This window comes from Patiria miniata, unplaced genomic scaffold, assembly GCF_015706575.1.
Source record: "Patiria miniata isolate m_02_andy unplaced genomic scaffold, ASM1570657v1 HiC_scaffold_16, whole genome shotgun sequence".
Classification (NCBI taxonomy): domain Eukaryota; kingdom Metazoa; phylum Echinodermata; class Asteroidea; order Valvatida; family Asterinidae; genus Patiria; species Patiria miniata.
In genome coordinates, this window is record NW_024037054.1 from 7,153,877 (window position 1) to 7,180,313 (window position 26,437).

General features: G+C 39.7%; 3 protein-coding genes across 3 annotated transcripts; all 3 read left to right on the plus strand.

Annotated features, from left to right (window-relative positions):
* Positions 1–10,781: 10,781 nt before the first annotated feature.
* On the plus strand, positions 10,782–13,815 carry LOC119722827 (phospholipase A2 AP-PLA2-I-like). Its single transcript, XM_038193189.1, has 4 exons — positions 10,782–11,155; positions 11,680–11,836; positions 12,351–12,484; positions 13,433–13,815. The coding sequence occupies exons 1-4, from the start codon at positions 11,113–11,115 to the stop codon at positions 13,579–13,581; spliced, it is 483 nt and encodes a 160-aa protein (XP_038049117.1). The 5' UTR covers positions 10,782–11,112; the 3' UTR covers positions 13,582–13,815.
* A 4,912-nt stretch (positions 13,816–18,727) lies between these two features.
* On the plus strand, positions 18,728–20,798 carry LOC119722829 (phospholipase A2 AP-PLA2-I-like). The gene is made up of 3 exons (XM_038193190.1): positions 18,728–18,851; positions 19,391–19,524; positions 20,091–20,798. Exons 1-3 carry the CDS (start codon positions 18,742–18,744, stop codon positions 20,240–20,242), a joined length of 396 nt encoding a protein of 131 aa, XP_038049118.1. The 5' UTR covers positions 18,728–18,741; the 3' UTR covers positions 20,243–20,798.
* Positions 20,799–22,114: 1,316 nt separating this feature from the next.
* On the plus strand, positions 22,115–26,192 carry LOC119722830 (phospholipase A2 AP-PLA2-I-like). The gene is made up of 5 exons (XM_038193191.1): positions 22,115–22,198; positions 23,636–23,712; positions 24,236–24,386; positions 24,861–24,997; positions 25,467–26,192. The coding sequence occupies exons 2-5, from the start codon at positions 23,646–23,648 to the stop codon at positions 25,613–25,615; spliced, it is 504 nt and encodes a 167-aa protein (XP_038049119.1). The 5' UTR covers positions 22,115–22,198; positions 23,636–23,645; the 3' UTR covers positions 25,616–26,192.
* Positions 26,193–26,437: the final 245 nt, after the last annotated feature.

Here is a 26,437-nt window from a genome sequence, read left to right on the forward strand (position 1 = left end):
ATGTGCTTTATGAAATAACTTTTTAGCAACAGCTCTCATTGGTTTGTGCACGAATTTAAGTAGTGGACTATCGGTCAATCGTTGACCCTTTGTTTGTGCCCTAACCCTTTTGTCCCTAGTCTACGATTGCTGGTGTTTACATACTCACAGGAACATATCTGGCAACTCTTATACTCAGAAACACAAGACGGAAGCTTTTGCCTGCTTTTCATGATATGAATAGGCCTATGTGTCATTCTTTAAATTTGGGGTCCACTTTGTTTCCCTGCTGCATCTGATATATATGATTGTACAATCCCGACGCACTCCTAAATGCAGTCGTTATCCAAAGAGTGATCAAGATAGCAAACTACCTACCTAACAAATAACAAAAATCGTGTTAAGTCATTCTTAATGATACTTGAATTGGAAATTACAAAGTCCCGAGGTGTCAGGAACAGGATCTTTGTCACACTTTGGACCCTACATTTATGGAGTGACCTTTTACATCAGCTTAAAAACCGGAATGTCAATTAAACTGTCACAAATCAAGAATTAGATCCAACTATTCTCTCGCATGATCACTTGAAAGTTTATTAAATAGTGCACATTTTCTTAAACCTCAAGCAGTGACTATTTGTGCTCTTAGAATGAACTTTTGTGTTATCTGCATACTATAGACTGTGTCTCTCCTGATGAAGTAGCTTGTACCGAACGGTAGAGGGCGTCCGCATCATCTGTCCAGACTAACCGTCCGTGCGCGTCAACAATCTGACCTATCATAACGATTGAGCAATTCGCTCAACATCTTCATATCTGTCGCGTTTTTATCACCGCTTATCAATTAGCAACGGGTATTACACGCAATCAAGACAAGATAGATAAAATGCTGAAAACCAATTCAGTCCATGAAATACCTTAAAGTGGCAACCTGTAGTCCATTTTTTTTAACTCTAACTTGAGCCTGATGGTTACTGTACCTTTGAGGGTTGTAGATTAACGAATTTCTGCATGTCACGGACAAAATGTGGCTCATAAACCGGCGTTTATCGCCGGTTACCTATAAGCTTGAAGCAGCCGAGAACATTTCTAGTTTCCCCTGATTGATTGCCAGTCCATCGCAGGTCGCTCCTCAGCTAATGTCGGTACCAATTTATACTCATGCGTGGAGAGAGGCAAGTGGAGTAAAGTGGCTTGCCCAAGGACACAACATTATGACCAGCAGCTGGATTCAAGCCCCTGACCCTCTGACCGTACGAGCCACACTTCCAATAACCACAAGGCCATAATAATATTCGAGAGTTTTGAGATAATTAAATATACCTCACTTCAAACTCTTATACAAAACAAGTATGTAATAAAACATCAAGCTTGTCTGTTGATCTTAACATAAAGCAGTTATAACAAACTCAAATCACCATCGTGGACGTATGACTTTTCACACTCAATATGCTGCAGATGCACAAATTGAGTTAGCCACATCGGACATTGTCTTTAAGCTCTCTAGCCTAACCATTGACCGGCTGGTATTTGTTTTAGGTTGCCAGGCTGTGGACACAGTCATCAAAACCAATGACACATAGGATATTATGTGACTCCACGCCAGGGCTTGATACACGGTAAATCTAACCGTATGCCAGGCACGGTTACGCACACACAAGCAAAGGCCGTGATGTGTACGGACGTTTGATTATTGAGGATCGGTTAAATGCCAATAAAATTTAAGCCTTTTGCAAACAAAGCCGCGGCACCGTAGGCAAAACATCGAGAAAATAAATCGATACGCTTCTCAAACATGTTTCCCCGATCTGCAAGTTTGGAGACAGTTAGATGATAATGGAACTGTTGCCGTCAACACTGTAAAAGGAGGAGAAACATTCAATTCGGACGCAATTTAGGTAAGTTTAAATTCCTCGTAGATTTTTTTCAGTAGACGGGGTAGATTGCATACAATTTGTTATTGTTATCTGTGGAAGGTAAATACATTGAAATGTATATGGAAACCTGTAGGCTTATGCATTTTGTCAAAAACAAGTTTTAAAATATGCTTATTGAACCCCAAACATTTTGAACTAGTTCCTCGATATAGAGAAAAGAATTTGAATGTGATATTTTCAGATATATCTTCAAGAACTACAGTTTAATATGACACCAGTAGTTAAGAATTAAATCTAAATCTCATAACTGGATATTGCGATGTTCAGGGCTGTTGTGTAATAGTTTAGCAGCTGACAATTCAAACAGTACAGATCCAAGAAATTGGCTAAATCTTTTCACAAAGTTTTCCGTAATAGGGCCGTATATGTTGGACCATGGATGAATAAGGTTGGACTAAGGAAACGCAGGATCACTTCAACGTACGAAACCCAATACAGGTCGTCCCAAAAATGTTGTGCCAGCAGATATCCTTTAATTTCTGAAAAACTACTTATCATGAGTATTCTATCTTGATGGAGTATAATCAGTGAAAATGCCATGGAAATCCGTTCATGCAAACCGTAGATCTAACGGATTGTAAAAGGCTATGGGTTTTTCACCCATTCCAATAATTGGATTTACACAGTTAGTGAAATCAGTGCATCAGGTTGTCATGGGCTTTAATTAAGTCAACTGTGTAAATCCCATCCCATTGGAACGGGTGAAAAACCCACAGCCATTTATAATCTGTTAGATCTCTGGCTTGCCTGAACAAATTTCCATGGCATTTTCACTGGATATACACAAGAGTATAATTAATATGCTCCAATAAGGTGAAACACTCATGTTAAGTAGTTTTTGAGAAATTAAATATCTGCTTGGACAATTTTTTTTGGGACACCCTTTTGATTGTTAGGCATAACAGCATTTTCATCTGTGTTGACTAAGAATATAATTATGTATTATTAAAATTAATTACATGTTAACAGCAGGTGCCTTTGACAATTCTCGACACTCACAATTAATGGTTTTTATTCTTCGAGTTTCCGCCGTTACGTCTCTGACACCAGCCCAAGACCGCGGCATTTGCCAATATTGCCGGGGGAGTATAATCGAGTTGAGTACTTCAAGAGTGGTAGATTCAAGGATCACACAGTTCGGTGTTAGTTATTGACATTGATACGATTGACAAAGAAGAAAAACTAAAAAGGTCGATCAGATTGTGATGTTGTTCAAGTTGCTAATTTATTATCGCCAAGATTGCGACTGAATCGATGTCAGCGTATGTGAACTCATGGCTCCAACTTGAAGTTGATAACTAATTAGGCCTACAGAGATTTACTGCACCACTCTAAAATGGAAGGATAGATTCTAATCAGATTCAAGTAGGCATTTAGGATCAGCTGAGCAGCAACTGCAAACCAGTCAAATATATTTCTAGTCACGATTATTGACTCTAAAAAAAAAAAGCGATGAATCAAGGGGGAGGTTGGTCGAAAGCCTAAACAATCGGCGTGTGTTGCCTGCAGCGGCTGGAATTCATTTCAGTTCCCAAAAACAGACGTCAGTGTTTTGAGTCTCCATAGTTATAAGTCCAGCAATCGATATTACAGGTAATTTTTTGGGGGAATATTAACTCAGGGTATCTATAAAGACCGCTTCTAATTATCTCCGTAACTGTTAAATTGACAAGTGAGCAAGTTTTCAAATATTTATGCGAGCCAGTTACATGTAAATTTGTCTCCATACCAAATTGGAAGTAATTGTATAACTTGCTTCACTATACATTAAATTGACGATATAGAATCACAGGTGCATTTTGACAACATTGCCGAAATGCACTTCGGAAATAATATTGATACATGTATTTTGTATCTATTGCTAAAAATGACATCGTGTTTAATAATTCAAAAGTACATTTCCCACAGGAAATTAAACTAGCGACAAAGACAATTTGACATCTCAAAGACAGCAGGTGTAACAAGTGAAAAGAATTCAAAAACAAGTGTAAAGAAAGTGCAATGACAACATCACAAAGTGCAATCGTCAACGTTGCCCTTTTGATTTGAAAGCATCTTCTCGCTAAAACAATTTCAGTTTCATGCAGTTTTTTTTAATTTTTCTTGGCCATTTCCTCGTAATTTTTTTTTTTATTCATTAGACCTACAATGATCAAAAGTTGAGGATGTAAAATTCCTTTTACTGAAATATCTGATAAAAAAATCAAAGATGGACCCTGTTTTATTTTTCGATCTTGAAATGATTGTGCTTGCGGGTAAAAACAAAAATCGAAACTCCCAGACAGTTTTCACAGTGTCGTTCACCAGACAGCACCAGCGCTAGTAGGGGGCTGACGAGCGAGTTTCCCCCGTGCGTGTTTCCTCTCCATTGCGTCACTCGTCCTCCGGTCGTCGAAAAGACCATCTGTTACAGGAAACGTGGACGGTGGCCATTCTCTCACCTGTAAAGGAACCTGTGACGCACGTCCGTTTTGCACAATTTACAGCTGCTCTCAGTATTCACTTGAAAGTGCTAGCCATGTGTTTATTCCTTGGAATGAACCTTGGAGTTTTTGTAAGTAGCACATAATTTTTCTCAAGGGGTATGTCCTTCTCAACTTTTATAAACGCAAATCTTCACAGAAATATATCTAGATGTGTCTGTGGCTATTTCTGAAACCACGTCCCTGTCCCCAGTTTGAAATTCGTTTTCTGACTTCAATGCTTTTGGTCCCTGATTCGTGAGACTGGCTAAAAAATACGTCTATTTTCTGCTATATCAGTAAAATCAAATTATAAAGCATGAAACCAATTATTACACCCCTTCTTTCTTTTCTATTGTTAGGAGTATGGGAGGGGAAACAAAGGCAAAGCCAAGGCTTGAAAAATGACCCAGAACAGTTAGGCTGTATACCAGACTCTAAATTAACCATAATTCTGCTCTTTTTTTAAGTTGGTTTGATGTGCATGCTGTACAACAATTTAGCTGAATTTGCTTTTCTGTCAAAATCCTAAATGAGCAACACGTAATTTTGCACACCTGCCATACAGCGTGTAATGCATAATGGCCTGCCGGGTTGTCAGCTTATCAAGTCTGCGCATGATCACTGACTCGTCGATGTTTCGATCTGTAGCTATTCTTGCGTACACGGAGATATTTAACTCTGAAAGGACGGACAATTGCAGTCTTTAAAACTTGATGAGGGAGACGGGTGGGCTGTGCACCTCCCTCCGTACACGATCGTTAATAATAAATGTCAGGAATACACACACGATGTTTCTGCTGTGTAAATGTCTGTATTTAGACAACGATGGATGAAATACGGTGAACTAAACCATCTGTACGATTTTGAAGATGGAGCTAACAGCAGAGTAAAATCCAAAGTTGACTGCAACTCTCAACTTGTGACGGTAATGACGAACAGTCGGTAACCGAAATGTTGCCAGATTTGGTGGAAAGACCCCGGCAGCTTCCAGTCAGCGCCATAGCCTACCGGACACAGGTAAACGTGTGTTCGTTTCGAACACGAGAATCGCACAGCTTTTAACCCTGTAAAGGAACTGAAACATAACCATGTTTCAGAAGGGGCAGACATTAATTTGATAAAAAAACTCACATAGGAATCGTTACATTTATTTCGTTGGAAGTCGAGAAGGGAGCAACGTAGTGAGTGGTATCGCGGAACAGGGCTGCCATGCGCTACCTGAAATAAAAAAGAAATAATTTATTTTTTCAAGTTTTTTTAATCGCTTTATTATATTTTTTTTCGAATAGAATCTCAAACTCTCAAAACAAATAATTTAAAAGAAACTGACTGGTGTTTCTAAAAGAACGCACTTGATCAAGAAATAAACGCCAATCGTTGTAGCGTTTGAATGATATATTTTTACCATGAATTTCCAATAAATTACTCCAAATAAAAATAAAGTTGGTTTGACACTTTTTTCATTCGCCCACAGCTGACCTTGAATGCTTAGTAAACTTGACGTTATTCAGCCTAAGTTGATTACGGTATTTTGTATGTACAAAACTGCATCTCGAGAGCCGGATACGAAAACCCTCCTTTAATTTTTACATCTATTAATTTACTCACATCTTGCCTAGTAATAATTAACAAGACAATAAACATTAATCGTATAAAACAAAGTCGATCAGCTATTGCATAAGGTGCACCTCCCATCAAAGCACTGCAAGACTGCGTCTAATAGATGAATTCGTGTAAATTTACTTGGTCTCCGACTGAAGTAATGAGACATTAAAGTTCTCATTACTCAGCATAAACCCCCGATATCCCACAGAAGGTGGACGCGCACCAGATAGCCTTGATGTTGTCCTCGTGTGAACCAAAACAACTGTTACTCGATACCGGACCAGCTTGTTGCTAGTTACTCGGTTACAAGCTTACCTGTTATGAACATTTGTGTCGATTTTGGAACTCGTAAAATAACCCCTCAACTCTTAGAAAAAGCCTTGTAAGTGATTTTGTGTTTGTGTGCTTGGTAACAGTCACGCACGGTTTGCATTACATAGTATAAAGGTTTGAACTTTCTGCCTGTTTTTCGAATCCGTTGATTTCAAAGTTTGTCATTCTAGCATTTTTTTTCTCCAAAATCGTTCCAACAAATCTACATTTTCGACTGCTCAACAACATCGAGCATTGATCATAACACTCTTTTTTTTGTAAATCTGGCTAAGAACGTATTTTTTTCACAACCTTAATGCTTGCGTCTTTTCTGTTTTAAAAAGTCTTAACACATTTTGTTTGGCTAAATATTTAAGTTTATGTGTCTTCTGTAAATAATTTCATAAATGAGATTTCAAACGTTGCATGGTGGTAGTATAGATTTGCGGTAACACCGAGTGGCAATCTGTTTTGGGAAGATGTGTGGTTCTTAAAGGAACCGGTTGGTTGTAAAACTCGATGTTCCGAAAACGATCAGAGCATACTGATCGGAACGTCGAGTTTTACAACAATCGGTTCTTTTCAGAACCATACATCTTTCCAAAAGAGATCTTCACATGGTGTTACCGCAAACCTTCACTATAGTTGATAATTTTGTTATACTCTCGGAACTTCCGTCTCATCCGTTCAGACCTTGTAGACGGAATTTAAGGAACACAGGGGTAGATCTCACATGAGGTTTCACTTGCTAATTGTGTGTGTTAACCTCCTCCTGCCATTTCCAACTCCGCCCACCTCCTCTCTCAATTAACGATAGATACCCACATAAACCCGAGTACAGGATAACCTTTGATGTTCAAATACACTGCGTGCATGCGGGCGATTGCATGCCAACAAATCTGATTTACAATGTTTGCCGAGTTAAGGGCCTGTCAAAGATACGCCATTATCATTAAGACGCTTCTTTGTCGTTATCCCATGTTTTATGGGGGGATGTTGTCATAGCAACCGAATGACGTCATTCAGACTACTTACGATCGAGTTCTCCTATTTCCTTTTTCCCCTTCAAAATAATTGCAGGAATGAAACAGATTTAATACTGGCAAGAATAACATCAAGAATACGATAGTGTAATAGCCGAATTTAACACAGGTCTGATGGCAATGTCAAGATACTATTCATTAAAATTGATGTCAAGTATATGTACGAAGTCATTGTAATGGTGAACCCCATTTTGGTTGCCAAAGTAACGTGTCAGTCCAACTCGATGGGAAACAGCCGACTCGATGTATGGACACCACCATTATGCCTATAGTCATTATTCATCGATAATTGGAAAAGCAAAGACATCGGCAAAACGAGCGGATACTGCAGATTTATCTTGTCTCATTTGCCCGGTATTTCTGTGTATCCTGCCAATATAGAGACCACTTGCCATTAATGGTGAGGATGCGCTTGTGTTAGTCTGTGTAAATCCTGTGGATTTCTTTTTATTCTCCAACATAAAACAAGTCATTCACGACAGCCCAACAACAACAGACTACATGCTCAATCAGCAAATTCGCCAATAGGACATTTTGGATCGTTGCTTATTGAAGAAAATCTTTGACTGGGCGATTCCACAGAAAAGTTGTGGGAGAGACTATTGTATCTAAAATCGTGGAACATTTGTTTACACCTTTATTTTCATCCTCGTATTATGTGGACGATTGTTTCATGAAAATAGTGTTCTTAAGGAGGTCACGGACCTTGAATGACGACTAAATATTGTTTTTGCCTGATGTAAGCCGAAGGCAACAGTCTTCATTAGCTAAACTAACCCTTCGGATGGCCTTGTTTTAACTCTCGAATGTCATACATCATTTTTTTGTAAGGACTCCTCTTTCCTGATTTGTATTGTCAAATAGGGTGTAAACGCATACAGAGGTTAGGCATTTCAACAGTGACTGTCTTTAATCGTTGTTTGTTTGCATGCTTTCTCTCCAGCTCCAAGATGTCAAAATGGCTGCCTGCTTCACCATAAAGAACCCCCAAGACGCCGCCATCTACGTCACGGGACTGTCTGCCAGCAACTCCTGGCCCTGCCCGAGACCACAGACCCACGGACCAACCCAGACACCGTCAACGCCTTCGCTTCATACCCGGCGACACTCGGACAACTCCCTGCAACTCAGCCCTGGCTACCGGCCCGTGTTGGCCGTGACGCGGCGAAGTTTGCCCACCGCTGACACCACGCATGGAACGGTAGCGGTCTCAGAAAACCAGGACAGTAGGTTTCTATCCGCGGACCCTACATTCCGAGAGTTACGAAACGGGAGTTTCAAGCAAAACGCCCCCTCGACATTGGGGCGCCCTCTTCCACCATGCAACGTTCTGCAGAGTAAATCTTCCTTGATGTCTCGGGACACGTCTACCAAATCGCGTTCCTCTTTCAGTTTCCTTAGCAAATCAAAAGTTGACCTCAGGACAGGGTTCATGAGGTCCCTGTCTAGGCCGACTCCGGGCGAGCTGGATTTGAAGCACCACCGAGACTTGCAAGACAGCAGGAGAAGGGAGAAAGATGGTGAACCGGACTTAGACAAGCTCAACATGACAGAGATCATGCGAATGTTGAAGAGCAAGTCCCCCGTCCAGACAAGAACTACTCAAGACACAACTCCGGCAAGTGAAGAATGTCAGAAATTTACCAACACTCAGGAAAGAGACAGTGATGATTACAATGCTGTTCAAACTGATTCTGTACATGAACAGTCACCTAAAACCAAGTTGAAAGCTCCGCTCTTTACGCATGAGATTCCTTGTGAGCCACCGCTTGTGTCAAACAAGCACAAGAACAAGGATCACAAGCTCAGACTTCAAGCACTGTACTCGCAGTACAACAAGTATGGATTGGAAGATGTCAAATCTCACGAGATTTCCACGCAGGGTCGGACTTCCAAGGACCACGACAGGAAAGTGGCTGAGCAAATGGCTCGAAGACCGTCTAGACCATCAGAGCATGAGAACCGGATGCGAGTTAACATCCTGTCGCTTGAGAGTTTCGGAGATGAAACTGGCGAATTTACGGGAGACGTTTATCAGACCAGTTCGTCAGAGTCGTGCAGTGAACAGAGCAGTTGGTCTGGCTCCGGTGGGGAAAGGTACACGCCGCGTAACGCAGGTGCTCCGCTCTTGCACCCAGACTCCTCACATGGGGAGCAGGGCAGGCAGTGTCCCCGTTGCAAAGGGGCACAATCTGGGAAACGAACTCGCTCAACGCGAAGAGTTAGGTACGCGGAGCCGGTTGTGGCACCGAGTCCGGACGGTAATGGTAGCCGGGGGATAGCTAGAATGGCCGGGAGGGACTTATATGATGACCCGGTACAATACTTCGATCTGGAACCCCATCATTACAAGATTCCCTTCGCTGAGTACATCAGCATCAGCCACCCGATGAGACCTCCGGCCAACAGCCCCGTCAGCGTTCTCTCCGAGGACGAAGGTGACCACGATCTTTTGAATATGCATGAGCGTCAATCTGACCAATGGTCGTTGAGCTATCACGCGAAGAGCGCCCCCACTCGAGCGAGCAGCGCCAGCGGCTTTATCAAGGGCCAGGTCAAAGTTGAATCGCACGGGTCAAATAAAGCAACCATTGACATTTTCTTACCGCAGATGACGTAATTAATCAGTCATGTGTTTAGAATAACAATTTTAGTATGAATACCTTGCCCACACTACATATAGCTGACAGTATTTTATCAAACCACAGCATAGTAAACCTCGAGCTACATCTAAATGATATTTTACGAAAAGTTGACAATATGCCCAAGAAGACTCCGTCAACTTTACGATGTTTTAATTCCTGTTTTGTGAGAGAGTAATATTGCACTTGATCCCGGAGCCGGAAGGGGGCATGGGACTAAAGGTAGCGCTTTTTTATACCATTTTTGAGTTGAGAGTAAATATGAAAAGCTGTCAGAAAGAATTTCACTATAAGGGAGGGTCATTCATTCCCTCTATCGACAGCCGGTTCAAGTGCGCCCTCCATGCCCGTTTTAAACTTTATTATCTTTTAAAAACTCTCCACTCTATAAATTATCAAAGCGTACTTTAAATTGAACACATTTTATCATCAGGATTAAGATTCTAGAAAAAAAGAAATATAATAAAATTATTTATAAAATAACTTTTTATCTTGTTGTCTTTATTGTTTTATATTCTCCGACCGTTCGTTTTATCGCACAGTAACGCAAAATAGCCCTTTCATTTTCTTTTTCTTTTGTCGTCAGTAACCGATAACCGACATTTCCATAATGTACAAAGCTTCATTGTCAGTTATTGTGACACCAAACGTTTGTTGTGATGGGAAAACATTGGAGCGGTGGTCAGCTGTCAACGATCGGTTGGGCGTTATCAAAATTGTTTAATTCAGTTTAAGAGATTGAGATCAAAACAATTGTTATGACCAACCTGAAACTAAGAATATCCGATTGGACATCATTGTTTTTTCTTCGAATTCGTCACTGTTAGATAAGTCAATCAATGCTAAACGATAAGATAACTAGAACAGAAATTGGTATTTTTGTTTCATTTTTGTTTCGTTAGAAAATTTATCATCTTGGGACTTTCAATAGACTTTTGAGACAAAGGTGCATTTATCCTGCTCCAAATTCTGGTGAAAACAAAGAATGGACAAACGTATAAATATTAGTCTGGAACGAGAGACGAACCACTGACTTAGAAGCTCTCCGAGTGATACGCAGCGAATTCAGACCGGCTCCTCCGAAGTATTTCCCCGTCGATATCCTGACATCACCCGATAAACCATCACCATGAAGCTCCTTCTTCTACTGGCGGCGGCAGTTGCCCTAGCGAGTAAGTCTGAACAATTTATTCATCATTCTTGTTGCAGTTTATTAGACTCTTTTATGGATTGTCGCCACACTGCTAGATGTGTTGTACAACATTCTTGGACAGTTTTCACTCTTTTTCTCGTAATTTCATCTCTGGCAACTAAACCTACAATTAGTTTTACTAACTTCATACAGCTTACAGTCAGAGCACACTAATCCGCTTTTAATAAGAACCACATAATCTCTTTTAGAGTTTCAGAGCTGTAGTCGCTTTCCACCTACCTGCATCTGCTTTACTTGTGATTTAGCAGCATGTAATTGCGATAGTAAAAACAAAGTAACAAAAAGGATGGAATGCTATCATGTTTAAATACATGTAATAATACAATACATGTAATAAACTTACAGCTCTAACACTTTGCAATATGAAAAATTCCACAACATGAAAAACTGTCGAAATTAGATCTTCCTTCCGAATTCCTTTCACGGGTTGTCAGAGTTTGTAAAAGTAAAGAGTTTGTATTCTGTATATTGCTTTCCCCGCAGATGGCGCAGCAGATCGTGAAACTACCAGTGTGCTGCAGTTTGGCAATATGATTCTCTGCCTGGTGGATCTGGGTCTCTGGTCTGGGCTGGACTACAACGGTTATGGCTGTTACTGTGGCTACGGAGGCTCAGGCAAAGCGCTGGATGCTACCGACCAGTAAGAATCAATTGCTTCGAATCTCCAAAAGCACCATCTATAAATTGACCTTTTGCTGCCACCATTTCAGTCACGTTCCCTGCTTCCAATATCGGTACAGAATGATAATGGTTTTGTGCAAAATGTACCAGACTTGCTATAATTCGTTCCAGCCTCGCTTTCATTACGTTGATTTGAATGGGAAAAGGTCACGATGGCCGTAACATGGTCTATTAGCTTCAAAGTTAAACTTCTCGATCCCAGCAAACGAAATGGTTTTCAATTCATGTTTCTAAAACTAAACTGTAATATTCCAGAGCAGCTCGCTAATAAATTCAATCTTATCAACGAGCATGCGCAGAAGCAATAAATGTATTTACGAAAGATACCCTTTCACAACGCTTATCCTGAATTAAGTCAAAGATCCAACACTGAAGACACGTTTCTGGTACCGTAATATACATACCAGAGAATCAGCTCGAAGCTCAGAAACAAGTCATGTGAAACAAAAATTATATTTGTTTTTGGATTGTAGATGCTGTGTAGAACACGATAACTGCTACGGTAGAGCTCCAACGGAGGGCGGATGCAATACCTTGGATACCTACTTAATCGACTACGACTACGAAAAAACCACTGACGCTAATGGCAACTGTGCCATCAAATGCAGTAAGAACTTTTTAAAGACATTATCTTTGTAAAGGGCGTACTATGCACGAGTTATACATCTATACTTTAACTAGTAAAAGAGCCCCAGGAGTTAGGGTTAAGCCTGGTTTCCATATCGACATTAAGCTTACGCAGACTACGCAGACTGCACGGACAGTACACGGAACTGTCGGCAAATTTGAACTCAAGCTTGCCGGCAGACTCAACTTTGTCGATCGTCTGCGAGGTAGTTTGCGTCTGTCTGAGTTGTCGGCGACACTTCCGGATGAAATGTTTCCATAATGTCTGCCTTGTAGTTTGGGTCCTGTATGCGTTTAACTTTACGTTTCTTACGTCGACATGGAAACTAAAGGCATGTATGATCATTTATCCCAAAAGTATATCTACCGAATTATTATCAGCAAATTAGCTTAGTTTTGATTGAAAATCGAACTAGTACTAAGCATCCCATAAAAGTCGGCTGGCTTTCTGTCGTTTGTAATAAAAACTAAAAGTGTTGGTGATGTCCAGCAATCAGTCAATTGACAGAGTGGAAACCATTGACGAAAATCATGCAATATGTGATCAAAAGGTTGCGCGTGATTCTTCATTGTTTTCTCACAAGTTGTAATATCCACTAAGCTGAAACTTCAGCGGGTTAAGCTGGGAACATCTTCTGTGGATTTTGAGGGGTGGTATTATTTGAAACGAACAGAATACATGAAAAGCAATACCTTCCCAAAAGCCTGCACACATTGCAAGTTAATGTGTTTTGTTTCACTTCGTTTGTGATTTTATTTCATCTTCTATCTTTTCAATAAGTGAACACCCGTGTTTAGGATTGTTTTCAATCATTTACTAAAGATGATTACGTGACTTGGGTAGACTATCCTTGAGGAGGGTGAATCAACTAAAGACCATCGTTTTAAAGTCTTTCCTTTCTCTCTTTTCCCCCTTTTTTGTGTGCAGAGGCAGAGGCCGACTACGGGTTTTTCTCCATCAATTCCCAATGCAAAGCCTTCATGTGTGAATGTGATCGCAAGGGGGCGCAATGCTTCGCAGACAAGCGGGGCTCGTTTAACCGCGACTATGTCAACTATGACAAGAGCAGCTGTTAAATGTTGAGTATGTAGGCCTACTCCTGAGGTTGGTCCAAAAACAGAGCGAGTTCAAATCCAGTGATACCCTTTTAAGGGATTAATTCCTCAGCAATAATTTATTATTGGTAGTGTGTTGGCAACCTCCTCGGTTCTTTCTGTGGCCTCTCTGGAATCTCCCATAAATTTGCACTAAGTTTAGTCGGGCACAATTTGCAGTCATCAGCCGACATTTGAAGCAAAACAAAAAACAGGTTAAAAAAAAAAAAGCCGCGTCGCCGCACCACTTTTTGGGCAAGCTCTATACCAGAAACCAGAGACCTTTTTTTGGGCCTAATGAACCACTGAGAGCAGAAACATAACCACAGCAAACTCAGAAATTCAGGAGACTCTTTGATGCTGATGCAGATGTAAAACCTACGTTTCTACTTTGAATGACATCACAGTTTTGTTCATGAACATGGCCGCAATTTCGAAACAAAAGAAGGCACCAAAACGCCCTTAAAATGGCAATATGAAGATTGCAAATAAAGTTCAATGGAACACAAAGGGACATTTCAAGGATTGAATTTAATACAAATATCAATACACGGACCCTTTAAACGATTTCGATTTCGGCCTATAGGATCAATATTAATTTGCATGATTCATAAAGCATGATTAACAATGTTTGTAATAAAACAAATATCTCAGATGGAAAACAAAATACGACCAGGCGTAGTAAATCTGTTTAGCATATAGATTGTCAGGGAATTCTGAGGCTTGTTTTGACATTGAACAGGCTGCCATTTTGTTTGTAATCGCAACGAAGAGTAAGGATAACTACGATCCCTACCCCAGCATTTCACTGAGAATGTAACCTCAAAAAATAAAAAGTGAGCACTAAAAGTGGCCCTTTAAGAAAGATGCTCATGCGCTTTTTGGTCAATAAACTTCATCTATTTCTTGAAAAATGAGGGTACATTTAATACCCATCAAATACAGATCGACTTTAAATCGTATCACAATGTTGAGGAAAATAAAAAAGTAGACATAGTAACCACATAATAATATTGCGAGTTTTGTTTTATTGTGTCGCAAGCGTGCATGCATTTAGGGATTTTTGTTTGGCACTTCCTTGCATTTGAATCTCGGCCAAATCTTGATATTCATTCATTTCAACCATGGTTTGTCTGGAGCGGTTTTTGGTTGTCATATTAGTTCGTGATGAAGCATCGACTACGAGCCTTGCTGCCAACACCAATTTAGCTCTCTCTGTTCCTGTGTGAATGCCACACGTGCACCCGACGATCACGGGATAAGGCTTCGTCTGTCACTACAGGGCGCTCTCCAATATGGCCTTATTTGTTAATAACATGGACACATTTGGCATCACGACCTTTGTTACCCTCAAAGGAGCCCCCTACCACCCACCCACCTTCTTGCCACACCTTTGAAGCTCCGCCCTCGATGAATTCAAATGCCCCGACTTTAAAGGTTGTCGAGTGCCGTCATTTTGAGCCCCCACGTGACAAGAATGTCCTCAATGACTACTCACATGCTACCTGTTGGTCGGTTTTGCCCATGTCAGCATATTCAGACTTCATTAGGAAAAGCTTCATTTGTTAAATGGCCGTTTTCACTCACTGTATTAATATGTAGTTGGTCCGGTTACATAGGGGAAAGATCGATGCATGCCGTGTATAGTGCAGCGGCTTTGTTCTTGAACACAGACTCCTGGGGGTCTTAAAGTAATGCCGCTCCCCACCCCCACCCCCCACCCCGGTTAATCTGCCCCACCCCCACGGACAGATACCGGGCTGCAACCATGTATTGTCACGTCACGGAGACAGATTCACTTAGGAAATGCTGTCCCCTCCATGTTATTCTGTCCCTCTGCCTTACGAAAAAATTGCTCCCCTTGTAATGATTGGCAACGTGTAAGCCTAGCACCTGGACAGTGTATTTTGTACTTTGTTTTACGCACAGGCTACCCGTCTATAGACGGACTCCTTGCTATAGGAATGCTCGTGTCTGACACGAACACTGACACTTCGTCCGTCTCCTCCACAAAAACAGCCACGACAGCTATGTAAGCTCACTCCTCGTGATATCACTTTCCAAAATAGAATGCAAACGTACTCAGATAAATTGTCGGAAGAGTTGATAACGGAATGTGAGGATGAAAGATGTCGATGGGAACTTTGCAAAATAAAAATCAGTGACTTTACTATCCGCTATTCAAAAAGGAAAAAGAATGTAGAAAAATAGTCACAGAATCGATCAACGCCAGAAAAACAAAACTTGAAAAGCGATTTTGAAGAAGAATCTTTTGAGATAAACAAATTTCAAAGCACATTAGAAAACATGTATGATAAAGAGATTGAAGGACAAAGGGTTTTATCCAGAGAAAGATGGTCTGAGGAAGGTGAAAAGAATAGTAGATACTTTTAAGGTCTTGAAAATAGCAATGCCTTGAAAAAACACATTTTACACAGCTAAAGATTGAAAACGGCAGCATAATAAAAGATCAAATTGAAATACTCCATGAGCAGAAAACCTTTTACCAAAAACTTTACTCTTCAAATAGTGTTGATGCTGATTAAATGAACGAATACCTAAATGACACAGAATTTGATTTTGTGCTAAATGAAATACATAAAGATAAATGTGAAGCAATACTCACTGAACCAGAATATGCAAAAGCATTACAAACTCTGAAAAATAATAAAAGCCCAGGTATAGATGCTAACTGTAGACTTTAACAGGTGTTTTGTGAAAATTAAATTCCTCTTCATAGATTCAATGAATGGAAGTTATAAGGACGGAAAATTCCCTACGTCACAACGCCGTGCTGTAATTTCACTTTTGTATAAGAAAGGTGACCGAACCAATTTAAAAAAAACTGGTAACCTATTGGTCTTTTAAACATTGATTATAAAATAGCTGCCAAAGCTTTAGCAAGTGTTATAGGAAACATCATTCAAGAAGATCAGTCCGGTTACATCAAAGGAAGATGCACAGGGAACAGTATAAGATTAATTGATGATGTCCTTCATTTTTAGTAATTTACTGATAGTAAAAGAAAGGACAAAAATATGGCAATTCGCTTCTTAGACTATGTAAAGGCTTTTGACACAGAAGAATGGGACTTTCTATTAAAATCGCTTATAACATTCAAATTTGGATTTAAACTAGATCCGCACAATGTATACAAATATCCAAGTACAATGATTAACAATGGCCATATGTCTCAATTTTGAAAGGAAGCCTTAGGCAAGTGTGTCCTCTCTCTGCATTGTTATTGCTTATCACTGCAAACATAGCTCGATTGTTTTCACATCTAATAAGAAATAGACTATTAAGTTAAATATTTTCATTTGGATATATTCATGAAGGGCAGAAAAGTTCAAAATGTATACCCTTTGGAGTGAATTCATCAAAACAACATAGGGAACTGGCCTTAGGTGTAACAAATCTTGGGGAACAAAAAAAACCTGGTGGGACACAATAATAATGGTCCCGGGCACTTTTATACCTAGGTAATTCTGTCTCCCGGACAGTTTTACCGGGGGTAAGAATTACCGTCTTCACCAGCAAATTTTCCCAACAACATGAGGGAAGGTAATTCTCCTCTGCTTTCGTCCCGTGGCACTTTTAAATAGGAAATTCTGTCGCCAGGACAGTTTTACCGGGGGACAAAATGACCGCCGCAATTGTTCCCAACAATTATGAGGAAGGGTCATTCACCCCCTCTATCGACGGCCGGTTCAACAATACAAGTGCGCCTTCGGTGCTCGTTTTAAACTTTGCTATCTTGTGAAAACTCTCGACTATCAAAACGTGCTTTAATTGAACACAATTAAGGATTGAAATCCTATAGGGGAAACAAAAAGAGGAAATGTCATTTAATTATTTATAAAAGCGTTTGAAAACTTTTTATCTTGTTGTCATTATTGTTTAGTATTCTCCGGCCGTTCGTTTTATCGCGCAGTAACGCAAAATAGCCCTTTCATTTTGTCCCTTGCGCCGTCAGTAACCGATAACCGATATTTCCACATATACAAAGCCCCATTGTCACTTATTGTGACACCAAACTTTTGTTGTGATGGGAAAACACTGCAGCGGTGGTCAGCTGTCAACGATCCGTCGAACGTTATCAAAATTGGTTTATTCTGTTTGAGAGATTGAGGTCAATGCAATTATTATGACCAACCTAAAATTAAGAATAACCGATTGGACATCATTGTTTTCTCTTCGAATCCTCCACTGTGAGATAGGTCAATCAATAAGTTTCGTTCGGTTTTTGGAAATTTATCAAATTGTGATTGTTGCGTCAGTTGTTTTTCAATATACCTTAGAGACAAAGGTGCATTTATCCTGCTCCAAATTCTGGTGAAAACAAAGAATGGACAAATGTATAAATATTGGTGTGGAACAAGAGACGAACCACTTCCTTGCAAGCTCTCCGAGTGATACGCAGCGAGTTCAGACCGGCTCCTCCGAAGTATTTCCCCGTCGATATCCTGACATCACCCGATAAACCATCACCATGAAGCTCCTTCTTCTACTGGCGGCGGCAGTTGCCCTAGCGAGTAAGTCTGAACATCTTTATTCATCATTGTTGTTGCAGTCTATTAGACTCTTTTATGGATTGTCGCCACACTGCTGGATGTGTTGCACAACATTCTGGGACAGTTTTCACTTTTTTCTCGTAATTTCACGATACAACCTAATATATACCTTCACTGCACACTTTTGGTTCGTCCGTAGACAGTTACATCTTGAACACTAAACCTAGAACTAGTTTTACTAATTACTTACAGCTTATTGACAGTCAGAACACACTAATCAGGTTTTACCAAGAACATATCTCTTTCAAAGTTCTAGAGATGTAAGTCGATTTACACCTGCATCTGTCAACATAAAACATTACTTGTGATTTAGAAGCATGTTATTGCAATAGTGCAACAAAGCAACAATAAAAGGATGGAATAATATCATGTTTCGATGATAATAATAAACTTATATACACTTCGCAATATGAAAACTTGCACAACATGAAAATCGCCGAAATGAGATCTTCACTCAGAATTCCTTTCACGGGTTGTTAGAAGGGTAGAGTTTGTATTCTGTATTATTGCTTTCTCCGCAGACGGCGCAGCATCGCGTGACACTACCAGTGTAATTCAGTTTGGCAATATGATTCTGTGCCTTGTGGATCTGGGTGTCTGGGATGGGCTAGAATACAACGGTTATGGCTGTTACTGTGGCAAAGGAGGCTATGGCACAGCGCTGGATGCTACCGACCAGTAAGAATCAATCACTTGGAATCTCCAAAAACACCTGCTACTAACCTTTGTCATGCAGCCACAATTTCATTCGTGTTCCCTGAATGATAATGTTCTTTGTGTGCCAAAAGGAACCAGACTATTATTCCTTCTAGCCTTGCTTTCGTTACCATGCTTTGAATGGAAAAAATCACGATGGCCGCAACATGATAATGGTCTATTAGCTACATATTTAAACTGCTCAATCCCAGAAAAATAAATAGTTTTCAATTCATTTTTCTAAAACTTAACTGTGAACTTCCAGAGCAGCTCGCTAATAAATTCAAGCTTATTTGCGAACATGCGCAGAGGCATGCAGAAATGTATTTACGGAACACAGATGTCGTTTCACGACGCTTATCCTGAATTCAGTCGATCATCCAACCGATGAAGACACGTTTCTTGTATTAAACGTAATATACATACCAGATAATCAGCTTGTAAGCTCAGATTCACAACAGTCATGTGGAAACATTTCATTGAGTTCAAGTCGAGATATGGTTTTTGTTTTTGGATTGTAGATGCTGTGTAGAACACGATAACTGCTACGGTAGAGCTCCAGTGGAGGGCGGATGCAATACCTTGGATACCTACCTGATCGACTACGACTACGAAAAAACCACTGACGCTAATGGCAACTGTGCCATCAAATGCAGTAAGAACTTTTTAAAGACATTATCTTTGTAAACGCGCTTAGGATGCAAAAGTTGTACATCTATACTAGAAAATAATGTCGATGATGTCCAGCGATCAGACAATCGACTGACTTGACATCATTGGCGAAAATCATGCAATATGATCAAAAGGTTGGGCGTGATTCCTCATTGTTTTCTCATAAGTTCTAATATCCACTGCGCTGAAACTTCGGCTGGTTAGGCTTTGAACATTCCTCCTTGGGTTCCGAGTGGTGTTATCATTGGAAAAGAACAAACCACAAGGAAAGCAAATGATCCTATATACCTTCCAAAAAGCCTACGCAATATTCTAGACAAGCTTAAGCCTCCCTGCACACATTGCAAGTTAATGTGTTTTGTTTCACTTCGTTTGTGATTTTCTTTCATCTTCTATCTTTTCAGTAAGTGAACACCTGTGTTTAGGTTTTATTTAATAATTACTTATGGTGATAGCGTGACTTGGGTAGACTATCCTTGAGGAGGGTGAATCAACTAAAGACCATCGTTTTAAAGTCTTTCCTTTCTCTTTTGTCCCTCTTTCTTGCAGAGGCAGAAGCCGACTACGGGTTTTTCTCCATCAATTCCCAATGCAAAGCCTTCATGTGTGAATGTGACCGCAAGGGGGCGGAGTGCTTCGCCGCCAAGCGGGGCTCGTTTAACCCCGACTATGTCAACTATGACAAGAACGGTAAATGCTGAGCATGTAGGCCTACTCCCGAGGTTGGTCCGAACACAGCGATTTCAAATCCAGAGATACCCTTTTAGGGATTAATTCCTCAGTAATAATTTATTCTTTAAACCTAGTTATCAAAAAATGGTAAAAGGGTCTATAAAAATTCAATTTCGGCCTATAGGCTGAATATTAATTTGCATGATTATTATTAATTTGCAATTCAGAAAGTTTGATTAACCAATACAAATATTTGTATCAAAAAAGATGAGCAGGATTTCTTTTGCATCTGCTTTAGCACAGAATGTCAGAGTACAGACTAGATACTCAGGCTTAATTGTTTTGACAATATACAGTCAGCCATTTTGTTTGTAATTGCAACGAACTGTAAGGATAACTACAATTTCCGCTCAAGTATTTCACTGAGAATGTAACAAAAACAAGTTTCAAAAGTGAGCACTAAAAGGGGCCCTTTTAACAATGATGCTCATGTGCTTTTTGGTCATTCAACTACAATATTTCTTGTAAAATGAGGCTAAAATAAATACGGATTAAATACAGATCGACTTTTAATCGGATCACAATGTTGAGGAAAATAAAAGAGTAGACATAGTAACCGCATAATGATATTGCGAGTTTTGTTTTATTGTGTCGAAAAGCATGCATGCATTTGGGGATTTTCTCAATTCGGGCGATTCACAATGCAGTGCGCCACCAAATGTTTGCCTCGGAGAGTTCATTTTTCCCAGTGCTTTATAGGAGATGGTCGACAATTTCGTAGCGCGGGACATTTGAAGTTGTAATTTGCCCGGTCAGTTGTTTCGTGAATGTTTGATTCGAGAATCAATTTGCCCTTTTGTATTTTTTTATCAATATGATGGGATTTTTAGGAGGCGGCGGAACGCTTTGCCCCAATGTATAACATAATAGCTCAAGTTGTCTACTGGCACTCATTCAAATGGGGCATGTTTTGTCGACGGTAAACTTGAAAAATGGAGTCTTCAAGACAAACTCTTGGTGGCGCACTGCATTGTGAATCGCCCGAATTCAAGGGTGAAATATTTTGTTTGGCAAGTCCTTACATTTGAATCTCGGCCAAATCTTGATGTTCATTCATTTCAACCATGGTTTGTCTGGAGCGGTTTTTGGTTGTCATATTAGTTCGTGATGATGCATTCCGTGTACAGTGCAGCGGCTTCGCTCTTGAACACAGACTTTAAAAGGTAATGCTGCCCCCGGTGAAATTTATAAAAAGTTATGAGATCTTCCTTTTTGTTTGGTATCCTCGAGTCACCATAATTGACGCATATAACGCTTGCAACGCGCGCGCGTTGTCAAACGCAAATTGAATGCGAGTGCATCAAAACATTGTCCTCGTCGTTTTAGGTGGACTGACAATATATATTTTTTTGCAAAGAACACTTTTTGAACGTTTAAAATGTTTTATGCTGTCGTGACACATGAGGGCGCCTTTGCTATGCTTTCAATTTAGGAACACACTGTTCATATTAGGATGTTTCTCTTCAAATGAAACCCCAAAATTCTGCTCATTTAGAATATTAAGTTTTCCTATATTGTCTTAGCAAAAATGAGGAATGGGAATCTACCATTTGCCAAGGGGGTGTCACGAGTGTGAGGGGCATGTGTAAATGCAAATAAATAAAGGAGCGTACCATTTTTATGGTATTGAATTAAATATACGTGATTGAATGTTTACAAGCAATACATGGAACGCTCTTCAAATGTGTGACAGGCGTAAAAAGTATTCCCCCCCCCCCTTAGATTCATTCTGCAAACCTGTATTTCCTATTCAAATCAACTTCTTCAATATTCATTCTCAGTGACCAATCACTTTCGCCGTTACCACAATAGAGACTGGGAATAAAACGGGGCGCGGCCTGCGTTAGCGTCATTCCAACGCTTACTGGATCCGAGGGAGCGCCTTGTCTAATCGACTTTCCCTTTCCCGTATTTTCATCTTTCAGGTAATTATTTGATTTTATAATATTTTTCACTTCCCATGGTTGGTTCAATCTTCATGTAATCTAGTTGCATTTTTCGTCGTTATGATTAGAGATTTAGATATTGTGATGTTAAGATGATAAGGTGGACGCTGTTAGATGACCTGTTTATATCGTATCCGTTACTCGATTGTCTTGAAAGAAGTCGTTTTAAAGTTTGTGTTGTTAATTTCCTAAAGTTTTCGTCGTTTGTTTTCCCACATTTTATTACATTTCCAGGATTGCAGCCGTATAGGTAATTTCTGGCGGGATACTGACAATATTTTCTTGAATATGAAATATAATGTTTGGGGTTTTGGTTCCACTTTGTTTTGACTCACCCTGTATAATAATTATTTGGCTTAATTCCTATTTATGATTGTAATTTTAAAAATATTTCTAAAATCATTCAAATGCTGAACGGATCCGAAGGAATACCTTGTCTCATCGAGTTCCCTTTTCCCGTATGTTCATCTGTCAGTGAGAATAAGTCACCACTGAGACGCAGAATTACGCAAATGTAAGAATGTATAATGTTGTCTTCTGTCCTGTATAATGTATAGTATACTTATGTACGTACATTTGTTTTGTAATGTATATAATGGAGGGGGTATTATGTATGAGACTTTTGTAGTGCAGAAAATGGTCTATACATCTGAATTGAGGGGATTTTTTAAGCCGTACACGTATCCCATACCAGCACTATTTCTAATTAGTCCACATCAGTGCTAAGTCGTCGAAGGATGGCAAACAACAACCGAGCATGTCCAGGGGTTTGTCCAGGGGTCTGTTCAGTCTTCCGTAAGTACTGACACACTATACATTATACAGTACAGAAGACAAAATGATACATTTTTTACAATTAAACCACCGTTCCGTGTATTTTGTTTGTATACGTACGTTTATTGTACCGGTATCCAATACCATATGAAAATGGCAGGCTACTTGTACTTGAGTTATTTGCATTTACGCATGGCGGGACGTGGCGGGGTAAATGCGGCCTTCAAATTGGTCAAGGGCACACAAAAAAGAGAAAATATCCTGGTTAGACCTTGATCAAGGGCCTACTATGGTAGATTGTGTTTTAGTCCCTACCTGATGATTCCGTAGGTTTTACCTAGAACATTTTTCTGGGCTTTTCCTCCCACCTCTAAAACTGTAATTTCTTCTCATTGTCTTCTCTCCACGGGTTTCTTCAGGCTTTCGAGCTGCAGGGCCAAGGGCGCTTTTGAGGAATCCTTGGTTTCATTACCAGCCAGATATTTGTAAAAAAAAAAAAAATTAAAATTACAAATATTGTTGTACTTTTCTTTCTCAAAACAAAAGTTAGAAAAATGTTGTTTGTACTTCTCTCACGTTTCTTTGAAAACCTCTGCTTTATAGCCAACGATCATTTACATATTCCGGGTTTTTTTTCAACAGATCAGTTGCAATGAAGGCTTTTAGTTTTACACGCATTGTGCTTATGGTGTGCGTGGGCTGCGTCTTCCCAGTTGAAGGTGAGTAGACTATAAAAAAACATTACAGTGGATAAGTTATGAACACATTCATATAGACGCTTTCTTTTTTGCAACAATTTATATACATTTTAACAACTGAAGCAATTCAAACGTTTAAATTAATTACTTGGTTACTTATCGTCAGCCGATTGTTTTCGTACGATGTCTCAATGGAAAGTTTATAACTACGGTAATGCTAACAAATCTAGAATTAAATTTGAAAATCTATTTTTCAGGGTGCCTTACCATACCCAAAAAGCAATATGATCATATAATAACCTTATATTATATATTTCATTATTACTACTACCATATTATACTTTATACTTTATTATTACTACTACATTATGTATTTCTACACGTGGTTAGATAGCCCAAAGTCGTATTTCGGACTCAAAAATGGGATTAAAGGAAGGTATTTGTTTGTGCACAAGTCTATGGGAATGTGTCCTATTTTCGGTGATTAATATTTGTTTTAAACTCATAAGTTATATGTTCTTTTCCCACACACGTCGCACTCCAGCGGTGCCGATTGGTCCTGAGAGCGTGGTCGGGTTCGGTGAGATTGTTATGTGCTTGGGGGATCTGGGCTTTTCCGAAGGGTTGGCTTACGACGGCTACGGCTGTTACTGCGGCATAGGAGGCCAGGGCACACCGGTGGATGAAACCGACAGGTCCGACGCAAAAATCATCTCCTCGAATTCGTATTAGTCTCACAGTTAAATTCCAGCAAATCGACCCCAGCAAACTAAAATGGGTTCAAGTCAAAGTTTTAAACAGACGTGTCAATTATAGACCAGCTCTCTATTTATAAATTTAACTTTATATCTTCGTAAAAAAGCGCAGTTTGTATGAATCATCACAATGAATCCATGTAGACAAGAAAGTGTTGCCACGGTACAGCTTTTCTTCGGACATTAAACATAATTATTGAGGATTTTGCAACGTACTTAGAGCTTGCTCTGTATTAATGGAACACAGAATATCACAACGCTTATCCACAATTTGGTGGAACATCCGTAAATTAATGCAGTTAGTGTTATAATGTGATCAAATGCCGGAGATATTGATAGCTATTTGCTAGTGTAGAAACACATACAGTAGGTTGGAGAAGTTGCGAAGTTGAATTGCAATACCTTTGTCTATAGTTGCTGTCAAGAGCACGATGACTGTTACGGTAGAGCTGTAACAGCGGAGGGCAACTGCAATACCTTGGAAACCTACGCCATTCCGTACAGCTATACAAAATACACTGATGAATCTGGAAAATGTGCCATCAAATGCAGTAAGCGATTTTGTTAAAGATATTATCTTTGTAAACAAATGACGGTTCACGAATTCTACATCTATGCATTAAAGGTATATAGTATCATTTGCATTTATCCAAAAAATAACCCATCGAAGAAGCGTACTTTTCAAGATTGTACCGGTACTCAACATCCCATGAAAACATTCCATCGTTTCTAATAAAACTAGAAATGCAGGCGATGTTCAACGATCATCCAATCGACTGATTTTTGGAAATAGTTTTATTGACGAAATCATATTATGTGGTCAAAGTGTAGTGAATGGTTTTTCACTGTTTTCCCAAAAGTTGCAATATACACTGGGCTGAAACTTCAGCGGGTTAGGTTTTGAACATTCTTCTTTTGGATTTGAGCTACGTTTATATTAAACTCTAATTTCTCTCCCCTCCCTCCCCCCTCTCTCTCTCTATCTGTCTCTCACCATCCGTCTTTTCTTTTTGTTTCCAGAGGCAGAGGCTGACTACCCTTGGTATTCCATCAATCCCAAATGCGAAGCCTTCATGTGTGAATGTGACCGCATGGGGGCGCAGTGCTTCGCTGACAAAAGGTCTTCATATAACCACGACTTCGTCGACTATGACAAAAACAGCTGCTAAATACTGAGACATCTTCCTGAGGTTGCACCGAAACAGAGTGATTTCAAATTCGGAGATAGCCTATCAGGGATTAGTTCTTAGCTTGTATAATTGATTGTTTAAATTTGGTTTACCTATGGTTGAAACGTAATTGTTCGGCCTCAGTTGGAAATTGATTAACCAATATGATTAACCAATACAAATTTTCCGCAAGACATTTAACAAATGCCTCTGACGGCAACTACAGATGAGCATTTTTTAAGCTTTCTTATGATTCCATTGAGATATTGTTACGGTACGGGCTGTGAGATTGTCTTGACTCCAAATGCTGCACGCTCGGCCATTTTGTATGTAGTTGCAACAAACGGATAACCGCAATTCCCGCCCAATCATTTCACTGTGAATGTAATTAAAAAAAATTGTTCAAAAAAATTGAGCATAAAAAGGGGCCCTTTACACTAATGCTCATGAGATTTTATATAAAGACTCCATCTATTTCTTTGGAAAGAAAGGCTAAAATTACACGGATTAAATACAAATCGTCTTTAAACTTATCGTAATGTTGAGGAAATTAAAAGAGTAGACATAGGTAACCGCATAATATATTGCGAGTTTTGTTTTTAATATGCCGAAAGCATGCATTTGGACATTTTCTTCAAGGGTAACATATTTACTTAGCAAGTCCTTACATTTGAATCTTAGGCAAATCTTGATATTCACTTACTTAACCATGGTACTGTCTGGGTGAGTTTTAGGTTATTGTATCAATTACACGATGAAGCATCGACTACGAGCCTGGCTGTTAACACCAAATGTGCTCACTCGGTTCCTTTGTTTGTGCGT

Excerpts from the sequence above, each read along its gene's own strand:
- LOC119722827 (XM_038193189.1), top strand. The coding sequence starts at position 11,113 with ATGAAGCTCCTTCTTCTACTGGCGGCGGCAGTTGCCCTAGCGA. Across the intron at positions 11,156-11,679 it reads GGCGGCAGTTGCCCTAGCGA|ATGGCGCAGCAGATCGTGAA; the intron begins GTAAGTCTGAAC and ends CTTTCCCCGCAG. Across the intron at positions 12,485-13,432 it reads CAACTGTGCCATCAAATGCA|AGGCAGAGGCCGACTACGGG; the intron begins GTAAGAACTTTT and ends TTTTGTGTGCAG.
- LOC119722829 (XM_038193190.1), top strand. The coding sequence starts at position 18,742 with ATGATTCTGTGCCTTGTGGATCTGGGTGTCTGGGATGGGCTAGAATAC. Across the intron at positions 18,852-19,390 it reads GCGCTGGATGCTACCGACCA|ATGCTGTGTAGAACACGATA; the intron begins GTAAGAATCAAT and ends TTTGGATTGTAG. Across the intron at positions 19,525-20,090 it reads CAACTGTGCCATCAAATGCA|AGGCAGAAGCCGACTACGGG; the intron begins GTAAGAACTTTT and ends TCTTTCTTGCAG.
- LOC119722830 (XM_038193191.1), top strand. The coding sequence starts at position 23,646 with ATGAAGGCTTTTAGTTTTACACGCATTGTGCTTATGGTGTGCGTGGGC. Across the intron at positions 23,713-24,235 it reads CTGCGTCTTCCCAGTTGAAG|CGGTGCCGATTGGTCCTGAG; the intron begins GTGAGTAGACTA and ends GTCGCACTCCAG. Across the intron at positions 24,387-24,860 it reads CCGGTGGATGAAACCGACAG|TTGCTGTCAAGAGCACGATG; the intron begins GTCCGACGCAAA and ends CTTTGTCTATAG.